At 45.1% G+C, this 19,901-nt stretch overlaps 1 protein-coding gene across 1 annotated transcript in view; it reads left to right on the top strand.

Moving 5' to 3' along the window:
* Positions 1-939: 939 nt before the first annotated feature.
* Positions 940-19,901, top strand: part of LOC309838953 (low-density lipoprotein receptor-related protein 2-like) — a gene marked incomplete at both ends in the record, with an annotated part of 37,707 nt that continues 18,745 nt past the window's right edge. Inside the window, 15 exons of the mRNA XM_082680406.1 lie at positions 940-1,273; positions 2,275-2,391; positions 3,962-4,075; positions 5,506-5,625; positions 6,022-6,261; positions 7,092-7,205; positions 8,245-8,364; positions 9,624-9,749; positions 10,328-10,531; positions 11,257-11,425; positions 11,727-11,895; positions 12,728-12,953; positions 13,745-13,870; positions 15,244-15,468; positions 18,931-19,242. Of these exons, the coding sequence (XP_082536532.1) occupies positions 940-1,273; positions 2,275-2,391; positions 3,962-4,075; positions 5,506-5,625; positions 6,022-6,261; positions 7,092-7,205; positions 8,245-8,364; positions 9,624-9,749; positions 10,328-10,531; positions 11,257-11,425; positions 11,727-11,895; positions 12,728-12,953; positions 13,745-13,870; positions 15,244-15,468; positions 18,931-19,242 (2,716 nt within the window). The remainder of the gene's footprint in view (positions 1,274-2,274; positions 2,392-3,961; positions 4,076-5,505; positions 5,626-6,021; positions 6,262-7,091; positions 7,206-8,244; positions 8,365-9,623; positions 9,750-10,327; positions 10,532-11,256; positions 11,426-11,726; positions 11,896-12,727; positions 12,954-13,744; positions 13,871-15,243; positions 15,469-18,930; positions 19,243-19,901) is intronic.

Genomic DNA, 19,901 nt, shown 5'->3' with positions numbered 1-19,901 from the left:
AAACAAAGTCAAGTTCCTCCTCAACGGCTATAGATCCTATTCTGAGCCACACCATTTGTTTTGCAGCTACTGAAACCCCCGCCAGGTGGGAGAAGTTAACTGTATGCTGCCCACAAGCACTTAAACCCCAGACCAGTTGGAACCAGGTTGATGATGTTGATCCTGATTACCTCACCACCAACCAATCAGAAGAATGTCCAGGAGCTGATCACACACCCCACAACACCCCTCCCTCATCCTGTCTTTAAAACCCGTTCCCTGAAAGCCTTCAGGGAGTTTGGGTCTTTTAAGCACTAGCTGGCCCGGACTCCTAGCTTGGCCCTGCAACAAACGCTCTGCGGTCCTTCACCACAACCAGGTGTCAGTAAATAGTAGGTTGGCTTTACTGCCCCCAGCAAGCAGACCCAATTCTGGTTCAGTAACATTTGCAGCACTGTGGATGGAACGAGAGCTTATCACACTAAATGAAATAAGTCAGAAAGACAAATACCGTATGATACCACTTACATGTGGAATCTAAAATATCACACAAATGAACTTATCTAGGAAACAGAAACACTCCCACATACAGAAGAGACTTGTGATTGCCAAGGTGGAGAGGGGTAAGGGAGGGATGGAGTGGGAGTTTGGGGTTAGCAGATGCAAACTATTATGTATAATGGATAACAAGGTCCTACTGTAGAGCACACAGAACTATATTCAATATCCTCTGATAAACCATAATTGAAAAGGATATAAAAAGGTATATATATATATAACTGAATCACTTTGCTGTACAGCAGAAATCAACATTGTAAATCAACTATGCTTCAATTTAAAATACAAGTTTAAGAAGCTTTAAGTATTGTCGACCGTCCCTACCTTAAGTGTGGCAAGGGCTTTGAATCAGCTGAGCGTCTGCTGTCCCACTGCAGGAGGGGCGCCAGGTCCCAGGCACTCATGGCCGCTGAGCACCCCCGGAGGAAAGGCATGCGAGGCACCCCAGCTCCGTCTACAGCCCCGCTCCTTCCCGGCAGCTCTTCTCTGGGATCTGGAGAGGCCAACTCCCCGCGCAACCCGCCCACCGGCGCCGGCGTTCCCAGTGCGCGGCGGGAGCGCGAGTTAAAGCCGCCCGGGCGGCCAGTGCGCTCAGCCAGCCCGCGGCGGCCTCGCGCAGCGCGCCTCGCGCCCGTGTCCCCGCGCTGTCTCCTCGCGGCCATGGAATTCCGGTCGCTCCTTCGGCTCCTGCCGCCCGTGCTGGCCGCGCTGGGCGGCCTCGGGGGTTCCGCGACCGGTGAGTGGGGCCCGCGGGTGGGGCGCCCCGGGAGGGACCGCATCCCGCTCTGCAGGCTGCGGGGCGCGGGGCTGCCCGGCTGCCGGGCGGGGGCGGAGGAGAGCTTGGGGTGCCCTTGCTGGGTGTGCGCGGCTTGTCCCCCGTCCTGCGGTGACCTTTTGCCTGGGAGGGCGAGGCTAGACCGTCTGGAGGGGCCCCCTGCTTCTCAGCCCTTTACTCCTTAACAAGCCTCCCTGGTGGGTGGGCTCAGCGGATGGATCGGATGTCTTTTCCTCTCTGGCCCTCAGGCCGGTGAGAAAAGAAGCTCCTTCCGCACCTGAGGGCAGGGCGCACGCTCCCTTCTAGGTTCTTCCTTTCCTCTACATCCAAGGGAGTGGGATTGGCTTTCTAGCCCTGGTCTCTGATGGGCCCGCCCCCTAGGTTTAACCAGGCAGCAAATTTAGCCTCTTGGAGGCCCGGGACCTTGGGAAGAGGTGCTTCCCTCCAGAAACAGCCCGGGGGAAACGGAGCTTGGGCCCAGGTGCGATTAGCAAGCAACTTCCAGCGCGCTTGTTAATACCACTCAGGTGTAGGCGGACCCCAAGGCAGAAGAGAGCTGAGTTGGGGTCCCAGGGTGACTGAGGCACCCAGAGTTCCCGTAGGGTTGGTGGCTGGTGACCTGGGCAGGTGCAGGAGGTGCCCAGTGTTTGTCAAACGACCTGGCCTGCAGGATTGCCCATCTCTCCTGACAGGTGCTCCCAATTGGCCCTCATGGATGGAGGCAGATTTTAACTCATTTTTTAACTCATGCAGACACTTTGTTGGTCAAGGTACTGTTAACTGGTTTGCAGGAGATGTCACTTAGTCTCTGAGCTGTTTGCCCTCCAGGAGGGATTCTGACCCTCAGGGTTTTTGCCTAACCTGGTGGGGTGTCTCTGTGGCAGGAAGCCCTTGCCCTGGGTGGTCTGTTTGCTCCACCCCGGAAACACGGTTTAAAGTTACTTGCCTTTTTCACTAAGCAGTGTTCGCCCAGGCCTTCTGGTATGAAGACATCTTTGTGATGTCTGTTGTAGAACAGCCCATGATCATTGTACTTTGTATATTGACAGACTCGGAGAAAGCTACCATGAACTTAATATGTAAATAGATTAATAAATACATTTTAAATTTATTCACAGCAAGTATGTACCTAAATTTGAAAAGTAATGTTTGAGACCCATCTACAGATGGTGTTCAGAATCCATGTGCACACTGGGTCTCCAGACTGAGAATCAGCAGGGCAAATAGTGTTCCAGGTGGGACTCGCCTAGCAGTGTGAGTCTTTGCGGGTTGACTGCAGCCCTAACTGGGACCCTTCTGGAAGGATCTGCTAGAAGAGGTAGCAGAAGAGCTAACACTTTGGGAGCATTTGTTTGGTGGGTATTGTGCCCAGTGACTCTGTACTCTTTTAATCCTTGCATTTTCCTCTTAGAACCACTTATTTACTAGCCTCACTTTACAGACAAGAAAAACAGGTCCAGAGGGAGGCAGTAACTCTCCCGAGGTGATGTTAGTACGTGGTCTAACCAGAACTCCAACCTAGTAATTAGCCTGACGACTGAGCCTGGGGTCCCATCTTAGGGGTTGCTGACCTCACCTGTTCGCAATTGAATGGTTTAGGTCAAGTGAAGTGGGATTGCCCGGATGGTATGTGAGTAGCTGGCAAAGTTGTTAGCTATTCATTAATAACCAGTGCCTCCTGAGTCTTTCATTTATAATGCAAATTATAAGCCAGCCTTTTAAAATCAAACATTGAGTAACTATGCTAAAAGCACTATCTTGGAGGGATGCAAGTAAGACTGAGGTCTGGTTCCTTACCAAAGAAGGTGTAGTCTACGCAGTGGGCTTCCATTGTCAACTCCCATCACATAGCTTTGCACACGACTTTCCATCCCGTATGCACACACTGTCCCTGGGGTAGGATTGCTGGGTCTTCACTGCGTCTTACGGAGACTTCTACCAGATGGGACATGTGGCTTATGTTTTCTCAGAACCAAGGATTGGCTTTTTCTCTTTGAAAGTTAGGCAAAATAGTAAACTAAGTACAACCAGGCCTTCTCTGAGCACCACATCCATAACAGGCTTATTTTTGACCATTAATCGTTCAGGGTTGAGAAACACAAGTTCATGATTTGAATAAAGCTGATAATATAAATCAGTATCCTGCAAATAACGGAAAACTTAAGTATTTATAACCAGGCTATTAGAGGTATTCTTATAAAGATGGCATGTAGGACCCCAAACCGTAACTTCATTTGAAGCTGTATCAACCCATGTTTAAAAGGAAACTAAAGTCAAGTGCTTTGAGCTTAGACCTCTAAACTTGCAACGCTTCATACTCTGAGTCTGTGAGACCAAATCAGGCCTAGAAGATAGTTGTATCTTTTTAAGCACAAGTGTAAGTCTGAGCCATTCTAACAAGACAACGGGGAGGAGATTGACAGCTCTCCAGCAACAATTCCACAGCCTCAGAAAGAATGGTCCCCAAGGATCGTCATGGCAAACCTGCATGGGTTTTCAGGGTACTGAACCCCCTAGCGTTCTCCTAGATAATAGTTGAAGGAAGGTCTTCCAAACAGAACAGTGAAAGCAGCTTACATGAAAAGGTCTCCTGGACCCAAGGAATCCAAGAACTCTCATGGCTTTTTGCTTCTTGGTCCTTCACTGCAGATGAAATACAGTGTCAGATGACGAGGCAAGCTGCATGTGGTGGGAGATGCATTCCTGTGGCCTGGCTCTGCAACGGAGAGCAGGAGTGCCCGGATGGGGCGGACGAGCAGTGTGGTAAGTGGTCTCACCGCCGTGTCCTGTTGTGTGTCATGCACTCACCCACACCTGGCCCTTATTGCTACACATAGCAACACACACAGGTTGACAGTTCTCATGGTTTTCACCCTCGTAGGGGGTGTTCGGAAATGTTGGGTGTTCTGCATTGTTGCAGGCTTTCAGTGGGGAAGGCCAGGCATGTTTCTTTAATTGTTGGCAGCACTGTTGTCCAAACAAGTGTGGAGGGCGAGATGGGATGGAAAAATCCAGCAAAGGTCTGGCTCCTCATCTTAAACTCAGACTTAAACATCTATGACAGCGTTACTCAAACTGGAATAATACAAGGATTCCTTTATAGGAAATCCCTGCAGCCCCCAGTGCACACAATTACTTTTATATACAATAAACTAGTTCAACCTTATATGCTTAGAGATTTTATACAACTGAAAAAACAGCTTTCAAACTGGGGACAAGAACTATAAAACCAACAGAAATCAGCCATTTGGTAAATATCTTCCTGAAATAAAGTTCAAGTAATTCTCTGTGCTAAGAGAGCTCAAAACCCCAGAAGGGAGGCCAGAGCACCTGTATGTGAGGAAAGCCTCTCACCAGGTGCCTTGCCTCCCTGTGCAGTGAATGTGGAAGGGAACTTTCCTCATTGAAAGAGGAGAACCCCCATAAGCACTTGGTGAGTGCTACCCCTCACACACATTCCTTGGGTGGTCACTTACTGTAACTACTTTAACATGAAACCGTGGATATCAAAATGTGTACTATTACAGGTTAGAGTAAAATTTCAGACTTGCAGAAATGCCTTGTGCTTGGACCCCCATACACTTTAGCCCAGCTCCCCAAGTTTACTAGCTTCAGCCAGTAGGCAGACTTAAGTGGAAATACTTGAACGTCTTACTAAACCCCAAACCCCAGTTCGCAGGTTGCCGTAGATCTTAATCATCTCAAACACCAAAGGAATTCAGAGAAGTGAACTCATAAAACTGGACTAACACAGGGGCCACTAGCCACATGTGAGGATTTAAATTTATTTAAATGAATACAATTAAAAATTTTAGTTTGTGTATCATACTAGCCACATTTCAACTGCTCGATAGCCACGTGTGACTGGGGGCTGCCATTCTGGACAGCATAGATGTAAAAGGCTTCCATTGTCACAGAAGGTTTTACTGGACAATGGCGTTCTAGAATAATGGCAGGAGATGTTTATCGATATGCTAGGTGATTGTCCCTAAGGTAGGGGTACTGAGTGATATTGTCAGAAGTAATGTGAAAAGGACGGGCAAGTTTAGGGTTGACTCCAGCGGCAAATCAGGAATTAATTATTCTTTTGCTAATGAAAGTACTTAATATGAAATCCAAATTTAAAAGCTGCTAGTGCCCTGACAAACACCTCTTCCTTTCTGCCTCTTCTTGGACACCGCCACTGCCTGCAGAGGAAGTATGTCACGGACACCCACAGGCCTGGCAGTGTGATGATGGGAGATGTATTTCCATTCACTGGCTTTGTGATGGTGTCAGTGACTGCTTAGATGGCTCTGATGAGGTTAACTGTGGTACGTACAACTCATTTTTACCTTCAGTGACACTCTCTGTTTATTAGCTGCATTGATTAACATCAACAGTGAAACAAGCCCGTCACTAAATAGCCTTACGCATGCATGCTAAACCCAGACGTTAAATTGTCTCTGGTATTACGGGTAACTGTTTTCATCACTTCTCCATTTTCCAAAACTACTTAAAATTAAGAAGATTATTAGCTTTATTGACTTAAAAAAACCTATTTGGGGTGAGACTTCAGAATACAAAGTTGTGGCCGCCTCTCCCATGGCTCCCCTCCTTTCTGTTCTTGGTTTTCTATGGATTAAATTCATGAGCAAACCACAAATCCCTAAATAAACAAGGCCGTAGTACAGGGGTTCTACCTCACCAAGCCAACTCCTGCCTTTTAGAGAGAATGACGGCATGTCCAGACCCAAAAATCCAGTGTCCAGGAGATCCTCAGTGCCGTGATGCCTGGGAACCCTGTGATGTAGATGAGGACTGTGGAGGTGGGCTCGGGGAAGCGCACTGCCCCCGGCACCGGTGCCTGGCTGGGCAGTGGCAGTGCAGGAACGAGGTGTGTGTCCTGGACCGCTGGCGGTGTGATGGCATCGACCACTGTGGGGACTCCTCAGACGAGGAAGGCTGTGGTGAGTCTTGCCCCTCGCCCCACCTTTTGTTAAAGGGAAGGTTGGACTATGTCGGCTGCTTTCTGCAAGTCGTATTTTAATTCCTACGACTGAGACTGACATCCTGTATCTAAACATGGGATGTTTCCTAGCAATAACCAAGATTGTCTTATCCATGGAAACGTAAAGCAGTGCTTAAATAGTAAGTCTGCAATGGACACTCTAAGCATTGCCTAGAATGTTTCCACTATTCAAGTCTGGCCAACGCACAGAACACCTGAGCACCAGTATCCGAAGGAAGTCTCCTGCATCCTTCTGTAGTGAATATGGAAGGGGAACATTCCTCACTAAAAAAGAAAGCGCTCCCCTCCAAAAAAATTGGTGAATGCTACATTCCCTTTTTTACCCTCAGTACACAGTGTAGTGGAACCTCCGACTTTTGGGTGAACCACAATTCCATTCACTCTTTCTTCCCAGAGTTAAATTTCAAGATCAAATGTGTTCAGATTCTAACATTTTAATAATAATTTATAACCTGGTTTCTTAAGAGAATACTTCTATTAGGGCTAGTGTTATCTGACTTAAATACGATTTCAGTTAGAACTATTTAATACTAGTTCAGTTCAATTTTAATACGATTTCAATCTAGTGCCCTGATGTCTTAACATAGTTGCTATCAAGTCTTAAGTCCCAGTTCCTGATTACTCTGCTTAAAAAGATAACTTCCTTTCCTACCTAGACTTGCCTTGGGTTATGGAAATACTGCTACCTTCCTGACCCACTATAAGAGTTGTCTATTTTTACCACCACCCCAAGTATTAATGAAAAGGAATGCTTAACTTCCCGCACAGCTTCCTGTCCACAAGGCACGGTTGGATGTGATGAGGGGAAATGCATCCTAGAATCCCTGATGTGTGATGGGAGCATGGACTGTACAGATGGTACTGATGAACCCACTACGTGTGGTAAGAAGTCAATTGCTTGGCTCAACATGGGAGAGGGAGAGTAAGTGAAATAACTCAGGGCCTTAGTTAACATGGGGGTCTCCTCTCTGAAACAACACTTGGGCTCAAACTCCTCCAGAGCAATTATCCTTCAGTGATGTATCCCTTATATTTTGCAAGTTCCAGCCCTTGGCTTTGGTCTCCTGAATGTGAGCAAATATTACCTGAGCTGTAAAAATTGAGGGCCATTCTCACGTTGTAGCTTTATGGAAATAGACTAGCTAAAGCCCTCAAACTCCATGGCTCCTAAAATTCTGTAATAAGGAACATAAACTTTGCCACAAAGAGGCAAATCATTTGTTCAAGACAAAAAGGTAGATTCTCTAAGGATTTAACCAAAGAAGGACGGAGGAAGACTTTCCTGCCTCTGAGCAGGCAGCTCTGACTTTTAAACCCTTGTGGTTCTCACTATGAAAATCACTGTCGGTTCCAGCTGGGGCAGAGGGAGAGTGGGTATCTGTCCCCAGTCATTTGGTCATCTGTCTCTTATTTCCCCCCAAATCTGGTCTTAGACATTATGATGAAAGCTCTTTAGTACTGTTAAAGGCCGTGAAAGAAGTTTTCATGAAGGAGACACAATAAGAGATATTAAAAGCATAAACAGTGGGACACAAAATACAGGTTTCTGGTCCTGTATAGATAATTCATTGGGATTAGTAAATTATTATATCACTTGCTGAGCTAAGAGTACCAGCTGTCCATAAATTCTAGAGAAAATAGAAAAGAGGTCGCTGGTTCCTCCACGGGTGAACAATACACAAACACTTGAAATGGTCCAGACCGTTCTCCTTTCCCCTGCTCCAGGATTCCTAACTTTCCCTCTTCTCTGGTCTTCCCCCAAAGCCTCCAGTTTCCTAGGTAAGAGAGCAGGGTCAAAAGTTATCTTTAACCAGCCACCTACTCCTTACACAGGTGTGTAGGGTTGTGACACAGTGTGGTTTATAAAACGTTTGCTCTTTACCATGTTCAACTGTAGTGACCACTGTCCTGTCTCTACCAGGGAAAAACTGCTCTCTGGCCAACGGGGGCTGTGAGGGGCAGTGCAGGGACACAGCCTGGGGTGTCCAGTGTTCATGTGGAACCGGATGGCGATTACAGGCGGATGGTTGGAGCTGTGGAGGTCAGAATTCATTAGGCTCATCTTTACAACTTTTTATTGTAGTAACATAAAATTTACCATTTTAATCATTTTTAAGTGTGCAATTTGATGTACGTTTACAGTGTTGGGCAACCATCACACTATCCATTTCCAGAACGTTTTCATCATCCCCAACAAAACTCTGTACTCATTAAGCAATAACTCTGTCCCCCCTCCCTGCTGAACTTTATCAACTTTCTGCCTATGAATTTACCTGTTCTAGTACTGCATATAAGTGGAGTCATACAGTGTTTGTCATTTTGTGTCTGGCTAACTTCACTTGGCCTGTCTTTAAGGTGCATTCGTGTTGTAGCATATATCAGAATTTCCTTCCTTTTTTAAGGCCAAATAATATTCCTTGTATGTATACAGTTTGCTCTTTGTATATTCAGGTTCCACATTGGCAGAGTCAACCAACTGCAGATTAAAGATACTGGGGTGTGTGTGAGGGATTCTAGAAAGTTCCAAAAAGCAAAACTTGAATTTGCTGCCTGCTAGCAACTATTGTATTTACACTGTATTAGGGATTCTAGGTAATCTAGAGATGATTTAAAGTATATGGGAGGGTGTGCATAGGTTATATGCCAGTACCACACCATTTTACATAAGGGACTTGAGCGTCCATGGAGTTTGGTATCCACAGGGGGTCCTGAAACCATTCCCCTGTGCATACCGAGGGAGGACTGTTGATGCTCACTTGGGTCGCTTCCACCCTTTGGCTACTGTGGACAATGCTGCTATGAGCACTGGCGTGCGAGTGTCTGTTTCAGTCCCTGCTTTCAGTACTCTTGGGTATATACCAGAAGTGGAACTGCTATGTCACATGGTAAATTCTACGGATAACTTTTTGAGAAACCATCACACAGTTTTCTGCAGCGGCTGTGCCATTTGACATTCCCACTAACGACGCACACGGGTTCTGATTTCTCCACATCCTTGCCACTCATTCTGAATTAGGCCCTGGGTGGCTTGACAAGGGGCTTGTCCCCAGGAATGTTGCTAGGGTAACAGAACTAAGTCTTCTGTGGCAGCCACACATCTAGGGTCCCTGTATTGACGGTTCTGCTGAAATATATTCACATTTGTGGGAATTCTATGGAGGCAGGGACTTTCTGTCCCAGCACCACAGAGTGATCTCCACCTGATACACGTTCCATGAGTATCTGAAAAGTGGCCCAAAAGAACAAAAGTACTTGAGATTGTTCCTTGTTCTTCTCTAATTTCCGACTGTCTATCATCAGATGTGGATGAGTGCTCAATGGCATACAGCCCCTGTGGCCAGCTGTGTCATAACACAGCAGGGTCTTACTCCTGCGGGTGTATTCGAGGTTACCAGCTCCACAATGGCACCGACTGTCGAGTTACAGGTGAGTTTCAATACCAGAAGCAAAGCCTAGCTCCTGCTCTATTCTTAGCAGCATTTATAGGTACGAGTGATATAGACGATTCACTTCAAGGTCTGGTATTAGAGGTGATTCGACTCTTTCCATAAGGAAGCTGCTATCAGTATTATAACATTAGTTGATCAATTTTGAGTGTCAGTTCCTATTACGTGTCTTTACAATGATTTAGTTTCTCTGCAGGATCTACAGCTAGGTGCTCCAGAGACCCAACTGATGATCTTAACTTGTCCTGTGCTGCTTTCACAATGGGACACTTAATTTGGCTGCTGTATACAAGGCATGCAGAGGACCTCTGTCTAGGGGAGAAGGGCTTAATCTGAAATCAGGCAGAAAAGTTCCAAAGATTCATTTCAATGTGCTGGAGTTCAGAGGAGGAACTGAGGCTTCACGTGGCCAGCCAGGTCTCCTCTAGATCCACCTTAGTCCAGACTTCAGGGATAAGTAGGTTTTGGCATGGGCCGTGAGCCAACATCTTTAGTTAAGGAGAATGGTGTGAAAGAAAGTTTCATAGTCACATGTCACTCCTTCTACTTCTATTGCAGATGATGCTATTAAAATTCTTATCGCAGCAGACAGAGAACTTGGTGTACTGGATCGAAGAACAGGCATCTATGAGACTCTGGTACCTATAAAATCAAGGCCTACTTCTGTTGCATATGATCTGGAGAGAAGTATGTACTTCTGGGTGGATGAAGTCTTAAATATGTTTGTTCTTGGGAAGCCGAACTCTGTTCCTCTCTATCCAGGTATCCTTCTTAATATTAAGAGCCCTAGCTTCTTCAAGCTACTTGAACATAATGTAAGAAGCATGTGTGTTCATCTGGACATCTTCTGTGACTCACTTGTCATGAATCATGAGAGTACACAAAATCTTGATTTGAGCTAAGTCTGTGTAGTTTGGTTCTACTGGAGCTTTGTGGAGCGTAACCTGAGATGAGACTGCTATCAGGCAGTACTGGAAGTAAGGGGGTGTGGGCTCTGGCCAAGGTTACTCTCAGCCCCATAACTAGGTGTGTGACTCTGAGCAAGTTGTTAACTCCTTTGAGCCACCGTATATAAGATGAAGGTAATAGCACTTGTCTCACTGGGTTAGTGTGAGAACTGTGTTGGACAGTGCAGGGAAAGAAGTGCTTAGCATAGTCCTGGGCACACAGAAACCCTCTGATAGCAGTTAAGAGGTAGCATTCAGTAACAGTTCCCCGGAGACTTCGATAATGAATATTGTCCCAAACTGAGGTCACATTCTCTTGGATTTCTTGGTTATGCTTCTGCTGAGGTCTTACTCTTTCCTTACTGCCCACTGTATACTGGAAATACCTCACACAGCTGTGGCTCTCATTCATTCCTTGTGTTGCCTTATTGTATGGCTTGAAATCAGAAGATGTAGGCAAATTTTGTCTGAGTCTCTTTTTTCAAGGTAAGGTGGATATAGAGGAACAGAGAAACATAATACTGTCTCCTGTATCCCCAGAACTTAAAGCAATCAACAGTATCTCTTTGGACTGGTTCACGGGACAGTTGTATTGGGCTAGCAGCTTTGCCAGGGTCATCTGTGCTGGTTTAAGTGATGGCAGAGGCTACGTCAGAATCCTGGAAAAGGATCTTGTGCCAGAGCAGCTAATAGTGTTTCCTGCAAAGAAGTAAGTAGCGCTTCTTTTGGAATATATCCAAAATCATTGGTTATCCTAGATATTTAAATTGATGAGAGCACGTCAACCTTTTCAACCTAGGTCTCATTTGCTCCAAAAAATTCTTAATTTTGACGTTTAAATTGAATACCACAGAGCCAAACTTTCCAAAGTCTACTGAGTCTGAGAGCAGCTTTCTTAGCAGTGCAATGATATGAGGTCTGTGCAAGAGACCAGGGGAGCCTGGCTGGTCAGAGTCGTATACACACTCCTGAGGGGATTCTCTTAACACTTGTGCCTTTGCCTTTCTCAGGTACCTGTACTGGGTAAATAGAGGAGGGAAAGGCCTGAGGACTATTGAAACGGCAGGGATGGATGGCTCTGATAGGAAGGTGCTGGCAGTGGTGAACATGGAGGAACCCTCAGGGCTGACACTAGACCACGTGGCTGGCAGGCTCTACTGGATCAGTGCATATAAAGAGGTACTGCGATGGGTCAGAAAAAGGTAAACCCATTTAGCAGGGGCTTGGTATGACTGTAGGTAAGTACAGAGTTCTCTTATGTCTTGCATCGTCTTAGTAAAATATCTCTGGCCATGAAAACTGAGAAGAGCACAGAATCTTCAAGTAGAACCAGACTGTATCAACGTAGGTTGGGAGACTTAGTGTGACTTTCTTAAACTCTCTACAGTCAAACTCAGCACCGGAATTTCCTGGTAGTCTAGGTTATGTTCTGTGTGGTACCTGGGATAGAAAACATTCTACAATGGCAGACCTCTTCCTTGAAAGCATGCAGTTACTTAAGTACTTCAGTGTCTTGTACTCACATTTCTAGGTCTTCATATTACAGTTCATGCTTTCTCATTTTTGGAACCATCAAACTAAAAGACCAGTAGGACATGGGGGCTGAAAACATAGGTTTGGAAGTTGTAGTTTTAAGCCTATTTCTTCCAGCTGTGGTTTCTGGCTACTTAGGGTACCTCTTTGAGCTCCCACTGCCCTCCCTGAAAAGAGAGAATGCCTACCTCAGAAGATGGTTGGGGAATGTGGTGGAAGGATTTGGTACACTGTCTGGATGCAGACGCTAAGTTACAGCAGCTACTTGTACAACATACGTGACTCCAGTTTATGTAAGAAACAGCCCAATCCATTGGCTTTGACATTAGCCTCTGTGGATCCCAAGATAAGTTCATCTCTATCCAGTTGATATCAGATAAAGGTGTTTAATCAGTGTCCAAGAAACTGAGGTGCACTAAGGGGGTCAGCCGCTCTTGCTAACACTGCCCTGCCCTCATGAGACCCTCTCACCCTTCAGTCCATAGAGACGGTGAACGTGGATGGAGCTGGGAGGCACACCTTCCCCAAGGTCTTCTTGGAAGGTGAAGATCCAGTGGGACTGGCTGTATTTGAGAACTCTTTCTTCTGGACAAATAAACTACAGCTGTTTCATGCTTCACCCCACAACCCGCAGGAGAGAGTGGTGCTGCTAAACGCTTCCATATCTGCCTTCTCGGTGCTCCACAAATCCCAGCAGCCTAAGAGTAAGTTATTGCTTGCTTTCAAAATGCTCATGAACCAGAACGCATACTGAACGGAAACCCCCTAAAGTACTCCCTCCGTCTGTTGGAACTTGCTATTTTGGGGGGAAATGTTCTGGGTATCATTCCAGACCTATCCAGGACTTCTGAGTAAGATGAACGGAACAAAAATATCTGCTGGGAAACTCATTCCAGGCATGTACCTGGCTCTTGTCTAATGTAGCAACCAGAATTTTAATACACAAAACCTCTGAGATACACAAAACGGGGAATACGCTGTTCACAGAAGGGCTAGAATAGCTTCCTCACTGACACGTCAATTGATAACAGAAGATGGAACCAAGCCCAACATCCTGTTTATAGGAGGAAGTCAAATGTTCATTGACTAGGAGTTAAAAGCTTGTTAATCTGAAATTGTATGTCAGCTTCAACTCAGATAATGCTTCTTCAGTGGGTCCAAGAAACTAACCAAAAGGGAGAGCCTAGAACCACTATTTACTTCCTATCAGCAAATTAGACAGTCATTTTGTCTCAACTCCAAGAGGGAAGATGCTGTTGGTTGAAGCTTTCTTGGCCCAAGCTTCATATAGAGAGGTCATTGTCACTGTCTGAAAGACACGGGGCTCCAGGAGTTCAAGGTCAGCCTGCCTAACCTAGAGGGTAACAAGTATATTGGGATCCTCTTAAAGCAAAAATGCCTTAACTCCCCTTGAGTCTTAGGTTTTGAACTAGTTTGGATAAATACATCTGAAATTGTATCCAACCTAATTGTATCTGTTTTTATTTTAAAACAGGCAGATACCCAGCATGCGTTCCAGGTTCTTGCAGCCACTTATGTCTCCTGTCCCCCGTCCATCCCAAGGGCTATAAGTGTGTTTGTCCAGAGGGGATGTTTCTTTTACCTTCGGGCACATGTAGTGGTAAGTAGGCTGGGTGAAATGGGTTTGGCTTCAGAAGGCACATTCCATGGTAGGTCTGGAAATAATGTAGCTTCTGTTTTTGGATCAATTGCTTTTGACCTGACAACCTACTTTGATGATGAGAGTTTTGTTATCAAAAGATCTTGATTAGTTTTTTATTGTGCTAAAATATACATGACAAAAGGTACCATTTTAACTGTTTTTCAGTGTAGTGTTCAGTGGCATTAAGTATGTTCACATTTTTGTGCGACCATCACCAGAGCTTTTTCATCTTCCCAAACTGAAATTCTATTCCTGTTAAACAGTAACTCCTCATTCCCCTCTCCCCCCAGCCCCTGGCAACCACCGATCTACTTCCTGTCTCTATGAATTTGACTGCTCTAGGGACCTCATATAAGTAAAATGGTACAATATTTGTCCTTTTGTGACTGACTTATTTCACTTTGCATAATGTCTTCAAAGTTCATCCATGTTGTAAGATGTATCAGAATTTCCTTGTTAAGGTGGCTTCCATTGTGTGTAGATACTACAGTCTGTTTATCCATTCATCCGTCAATGGATATTTGGGTTTTATTAGTTTTAAAAGAAGAAAAAATAGCTTATACCACTCAGCTTTACATGAAAGATTAATGACTTAGTATAAGAAAGAAGCCCTCTGCAGTCTTATGTCTGTTGTGTATTCTGACTTACGTTTGTGGGCAGAGCGTCTGCATTGACATAATTCCTCATGCTGCTGTCCCATCTTCTGAAGTAGTAAAGCCTGCATAATCCGTTGAATGTCACTGTCCAAATGTCTTGACTTCTTTTCTGTAGAACACTGAGGTTTTAAGAAGAATAAATGCTGTGAATGTGTTGATGTTCTAACCACCTTTGAAGAATGCAATTCACAATGGGTAGCCATGGAACGTGATTATGGTGTAATAAGCCATTGTGCCAAACTCAAGACTTAGCTTAAAATGTTTTTAACATGATATATACAGTTAAATTCCCAGGTAACTTTTCTTTATATCGGCAGTAGAGTTTAAAATTCTTCGTATTGAGACTTGTGTGCTACAGGCAAGAATTTGATGACATTACTGAATTAAATGGTGCAGCCCTGCAGCCCTAATCCTCAGGATTCTGAGTTAACCTTTCAGCAGAAATGTAAAAGACTTGGTGCCTTGGGAAGGCTGAACAATGCTTTCATTTGCCCAAATGACTCCCTTCTCTAAGGAAGCCAGGGCATTCGTGGTGAATACCTGCTTCAGAAGCAAACTTTATAAGATCCCTTTCTAGGGGAACCTCAGCTTGAGAGAGGGGCATTGCTCCAGAGGGGAGTATGGGGCTTCTCTGACAAATGGTCAAACAGGACATCTCTCCTTTTTCCTTGGTAGAGTTAAAACTAGTGTTTTCCTCTGGCAAACGTCTCTACTTGTTGAAGGTTGGCTTTATGGGAACTGCTATAGAGAGGAGCCTAGTCCAAGAGCATCCAAGGAACATCTATTTACTGGACATTGACTGGAAAAGAAACCTCGTCTACTGGACAAATACCCAGGGACATCTGTTCTGCTCAACTGGCTATTCAGGGGAAAAGCAAGAGATTTGGACAGAGCGTACAGGTAAGTTGGGGTGGCTATTATTTTGGATTTTTTCCTTTATTTTCTGGCTCTAAATTTAAGTAGGGCCAACCCCCACCCCCACCCCCTGCACCAGAAGACCCTACCTGTCCCTGATCTGAATCAACCTTAATACCAAAGAGTGGTTTTCAACTCATTTAAATATTAAGTGTCTCTGATTTACCCTTGTTCTTATGAAGGGTATGCAGACTCTTAAAAGGCTTCCATGATTTGGAAAATCCTAGGTTTTTAAAGTTCTCTTTTTCTGGCATTAAGTCTGGATAGGATGGAAACGGACCTTACATACTGCAACTTTGCATTGCAGATTTTTCTTACACTAATTTAGAAGCAATTTGCAATGCAGATTTCAGAGAGAACTAGCAAGATATTTTCTTAATATGATAATATATACTTTCTCTCCCCTCCCACACTCCTACATGGCATACCCCACCCTTAGCTCCCTGTACTCAGCCTAAATGCAAATATCTATTTTATAAAAGAAAACTGAGACTTGAGTTCCAGGGTGAGTAATCTGACTGCTGAATGCCTGTGCCATGGGTACTCTAAGTGCCAAGGATCTGCTTTACTACAGGAAGTGCTGTATTGGAATCCATGTTCCCGAGACACCCTTCAGAGCAGTAGACTCTACCCAGAGCCCTGTGGGCAAGAGCAAAGCCTGGCACATTGGAGATTTCAGTACCTGACTGAAAGAACTTTGGGGAGAAACTGAAATGGGCAGTGATCTTGCAGAACATCTGATGGCTGTCTAGGAAACCCTGATCGTGGATTTCCTCCTGTTTAATTCAAATGCTACCTACCCCCACTGGCTAATCTTTGATAATTGGTTTCTACGTTATAATTATACCAAGGATTCGTAAGAGACTGACAATTTCATTTAAGCTGGCTCTGTGGTGAATACTGAGACTCTGTAGTAGGTGACCCTGAAATAATAGAAAAAAATATAGATTTTGCTCTCTGTCCCTGGTTACAGGCACAGAGCTTCTAAGACCTTTGTAATTTCCTAAGTGATGGGAGCATCTGACACAGAGTTCCTAAATCCATTAGAATTTCCTGGGTGATAGGAACAGCTTTTGTTTTAATGAGACAACTCTTGGTGGGTTTTGCAATACAATGCAAAATTGAATTTAAAGTCCACTTCTATCTTACTCAGATTCAAGGCCAGAAAAAATTTTGAAACCTTATCATTGCCTCTAGGAGGTTGGTCACCAGAAAGACCAAGCCGTGATGAGAAGCTAAGAAATTTCAGCCCCACTGCTTACTCTCTAGAGAGAGGAGAGGGGCTGAAAATGGCCTTAATAATCAATCATGCCTATGTGATGAAGTCTCCATAAAAATCCCCAAAGTATGGAGTTCAGAGAGCCTCAATACATCTGCGTGTACTGAAGCCCAACTCCACAGGGACAGAAGTTCCTGCACTTGGGACCCTTTGGACATTGCCCTACGTGTCTCTTCATCTGGTTGTTCATCTGTATCCTTTATATAATAAACCTGTAAACGTGTTTCCCTGAGTTTTGTGAGTCATTCCAGCAAATTATTGAACTCAAGAAGGGGGTTGTGGGAACCCCGATTTAGAGCCAGTGGGTCAGAGTGACAACCTGGGACTTGTGACTGGTGTCTGAAATGGGGGCAGTCCTGTGGGACTGAGCCCTTAGCCTGCGGGACCTGATGCTAACTCCAGGTCGACAGTGTCTGAACTGAACTGAATTGTAGGTGTCGACTTGAAAAAAAATGCACAATGTTAAGAGCAATGAGCCCAGTTTATTCAGTGTCTTACTGAAGACTATAGCCCAGGAGACAGCCTCTCAGTAGCTCTGAGAAACTGTTCCAAAGAGCTAAGGGAGGAGCCAGGATAAATATGAATTTTTTGGCTGGAAAAACATGTAGTCAAGCATCAGAAGATTACTACTAATCATGAAGGACAGCTACCTCATGTTCATGATTTTAGTGTTTTTCTGTGCATGGGAAGATGCAGGAATCTGGGGTCGTTCGAAATTTTTCCTTAAATAATGCATCTTAACTACCTAGGGGCCAGTATCGAAAGCACAGAATGCTTCCTATTTTTCTCCATCCTGAATTCCTCTAGGGGAGCACTGCTGGTGGGCGACTGTGGTGGCTGATGGCTTGATCCTTGCAGAACTGGAATGGCAGCTGGCAGCATGGTTTTTTTTCCTTACATAGGACATCCCACTTGTGTTGCAGAATTGCTTGGTGTGGGGGGAAAAACACGCATCTGGTGTCACAAGTATTGATGTATAGTAAAGGAGACACACAGGAGTGCTTGTCCTATACAGTTGGCTGGAAAGCCTGACAAAGCCAGGCAGGCCTTTTCTAGGTAGTAATCAGCTTGACCTCTGCTATCAAGACCTGTTTGCACATCTCAGAGCCTCCTTACAACTCCTGGGCCTGCAGCTTTCAGCTTATTCTTAGATCAAGGTGCACTGACGTCTGTGGTTTTTTCTCTTGGATGTGTTAATCTCGCTCTCATATTGAAAACTGAGGACTTCCCTGGTGGCGCAGTGGTTAAGAATCCGCCCACCAATGCAGAGGACCCATGTTCGATCCCTGGTCTGGGAAGGTCCCGCATGCCGCAGAGCAACTAAGCCCGTGCGCCACAACTACTGAGCCTGTGAGCCACAACTACTGAGCCCACATTGCTGCAACTACTGAAGCCCATGTGCTCTAGGGCCCATGTGCCGCAACTACTGAAGCCCACGCACCTAGAGCCCATGCTCTGCAACAAGAGAAACCACTGCAATGAGAAGCCCGCGCACCACAACGAGGAGTAGCCCCCGCTCGCCACAACTAGAGACAGCCTGCGCACAGCAACGAAGACCCAACGCAGCCAAAAAAAAATTTTTTTAACAAATAAATAAATAAATAATAAAAACATTTACATAGATCTCAAAAAAAAAAAAGAAAGAAAAATTGAGGCTGGAAAATACTGATGAAATTCTGAATCGAAAATGAGAGGGCCTCAAATTCTGTTTTAGGAAAGAGTGCATGTTTTTAAGAACCTTTGTGGAATCCTTCTAAGAACATTCTGTGATGCTGGCATGCTGGGCTGGCCATGGTTGAATCTGACTCCAGAGGAGACCACGTGTTTCCTGCAGAGGGCAGAGCCCCACGAGGATGAGAGAAACAGAACCCAGTGGAGCCAGTGTGTTCTTAGGAACTTGCCAGTCTTTCACTTAGCTACTAACATAAAATGCAGTGCGTGTCTACCTTGCCAGGGGTTGTCAAGGATCAGATGAGCTCATAGGACAGACAAGGTGCTGGAACCAGAGTAGGCATTATGGGACCATCGTGCGAACAAGGTGTGTAGGCTTGTAGGAACTGATCTTTGCATCCCCCCAACTGTCTCCCTTCTATCCTTGACCCAAAGTTTAAGACAGTATGTGAATGCATTTGAGTGTCCTTTCTAATGGGAGCAACTTGTCCTCACAGTCTGTTCAGCAAATGTGGACATTCCGACTGGGAACTTGTACTGGCTGCCCTGTGACACAAGTGCTATTCAGAGGACTAGAATCACTGGCCCAGACACCCATACCCTGTATAGAACGGGCAGAGTTATACTGCATCTCCTTCTCGATTGGCCGAAGAGGCTGCTGTACTGGGTGGAGAGTGGGGAACACTTGCAAAGCATGACCCTTGATGGCAAAAGCAGATGGGCAGTCTGGAGAGGAACCTGGACGGCGGACACCCACGTGACCTTAGACCTTGGCTCGTCTAGCATCCTCTGGACCACCAAAGGGTTAGGTAAGCACTGCACAACGAGTGAGGTTGGAAGAAGCTTGAGGGGATGAGTGAGGGTCTTGTTTTTAGTATAATGATTCCATTTTTAGAACTAGTCAGACATAGGCTCAAACTCTGATTTTCATAGTTAAAGCTTGGGCACAAGTCACTGACCTCAAACTCTGTTCTCATTTATAGTTTCTAGATTTATGATTGAAGAGATAGAAAACTTCAGAAATAACATAATTTTGAACACTGCAAAAAGCTATTTGTTTTTACTTCCATAAGTAGAAGTAATGGAACCAAACTTCCACTGCAAATGAAGTACAGGTGCTCCAGTTATAACTTGCAGCAGGTACCAATTATACCTTTGTAGCAGAATGTGATAGTCTTTTCACCCAGAAGTCATCCTTGAGACCTGGCATCTGTATGCTGATGACCGGGGGTTGTAGGACTGTACATGGAAGGTGGTCAAGTCACATCTGATGTTTCCATGCAGCAGACCTCACTTTCCTGGAGCTTTAAACGCTTCCTTGGATTATCTTTAACTGTAAAACTAAAACCTACAAAACTCAATAGAAGAATCTGTGCTTATTTTACCTTTCAATCCAGTGGTGGCCTTGCCTCCTTGCTGTCACAGGTTACTTGTTCTGTATCAGCTTATAAGAACCTGACTCTTCCTT

The sequence above is a fragment of the Grampus griseus genome, assembly GCF_964374135.1.
Source record: "Grampus griseus genome assembly, chromosome: 21".
Lineage (NCBI taxonomy): Eukaryota > Metazoa > Chordata > Mammalia > Artiodactyla > Delphinidae > Grampus > Grampus griseus.
Note: the sequence above shows the minus strand (reverse complement) of the source record. Positions and strands in the feature narration are given on the sequence as shown.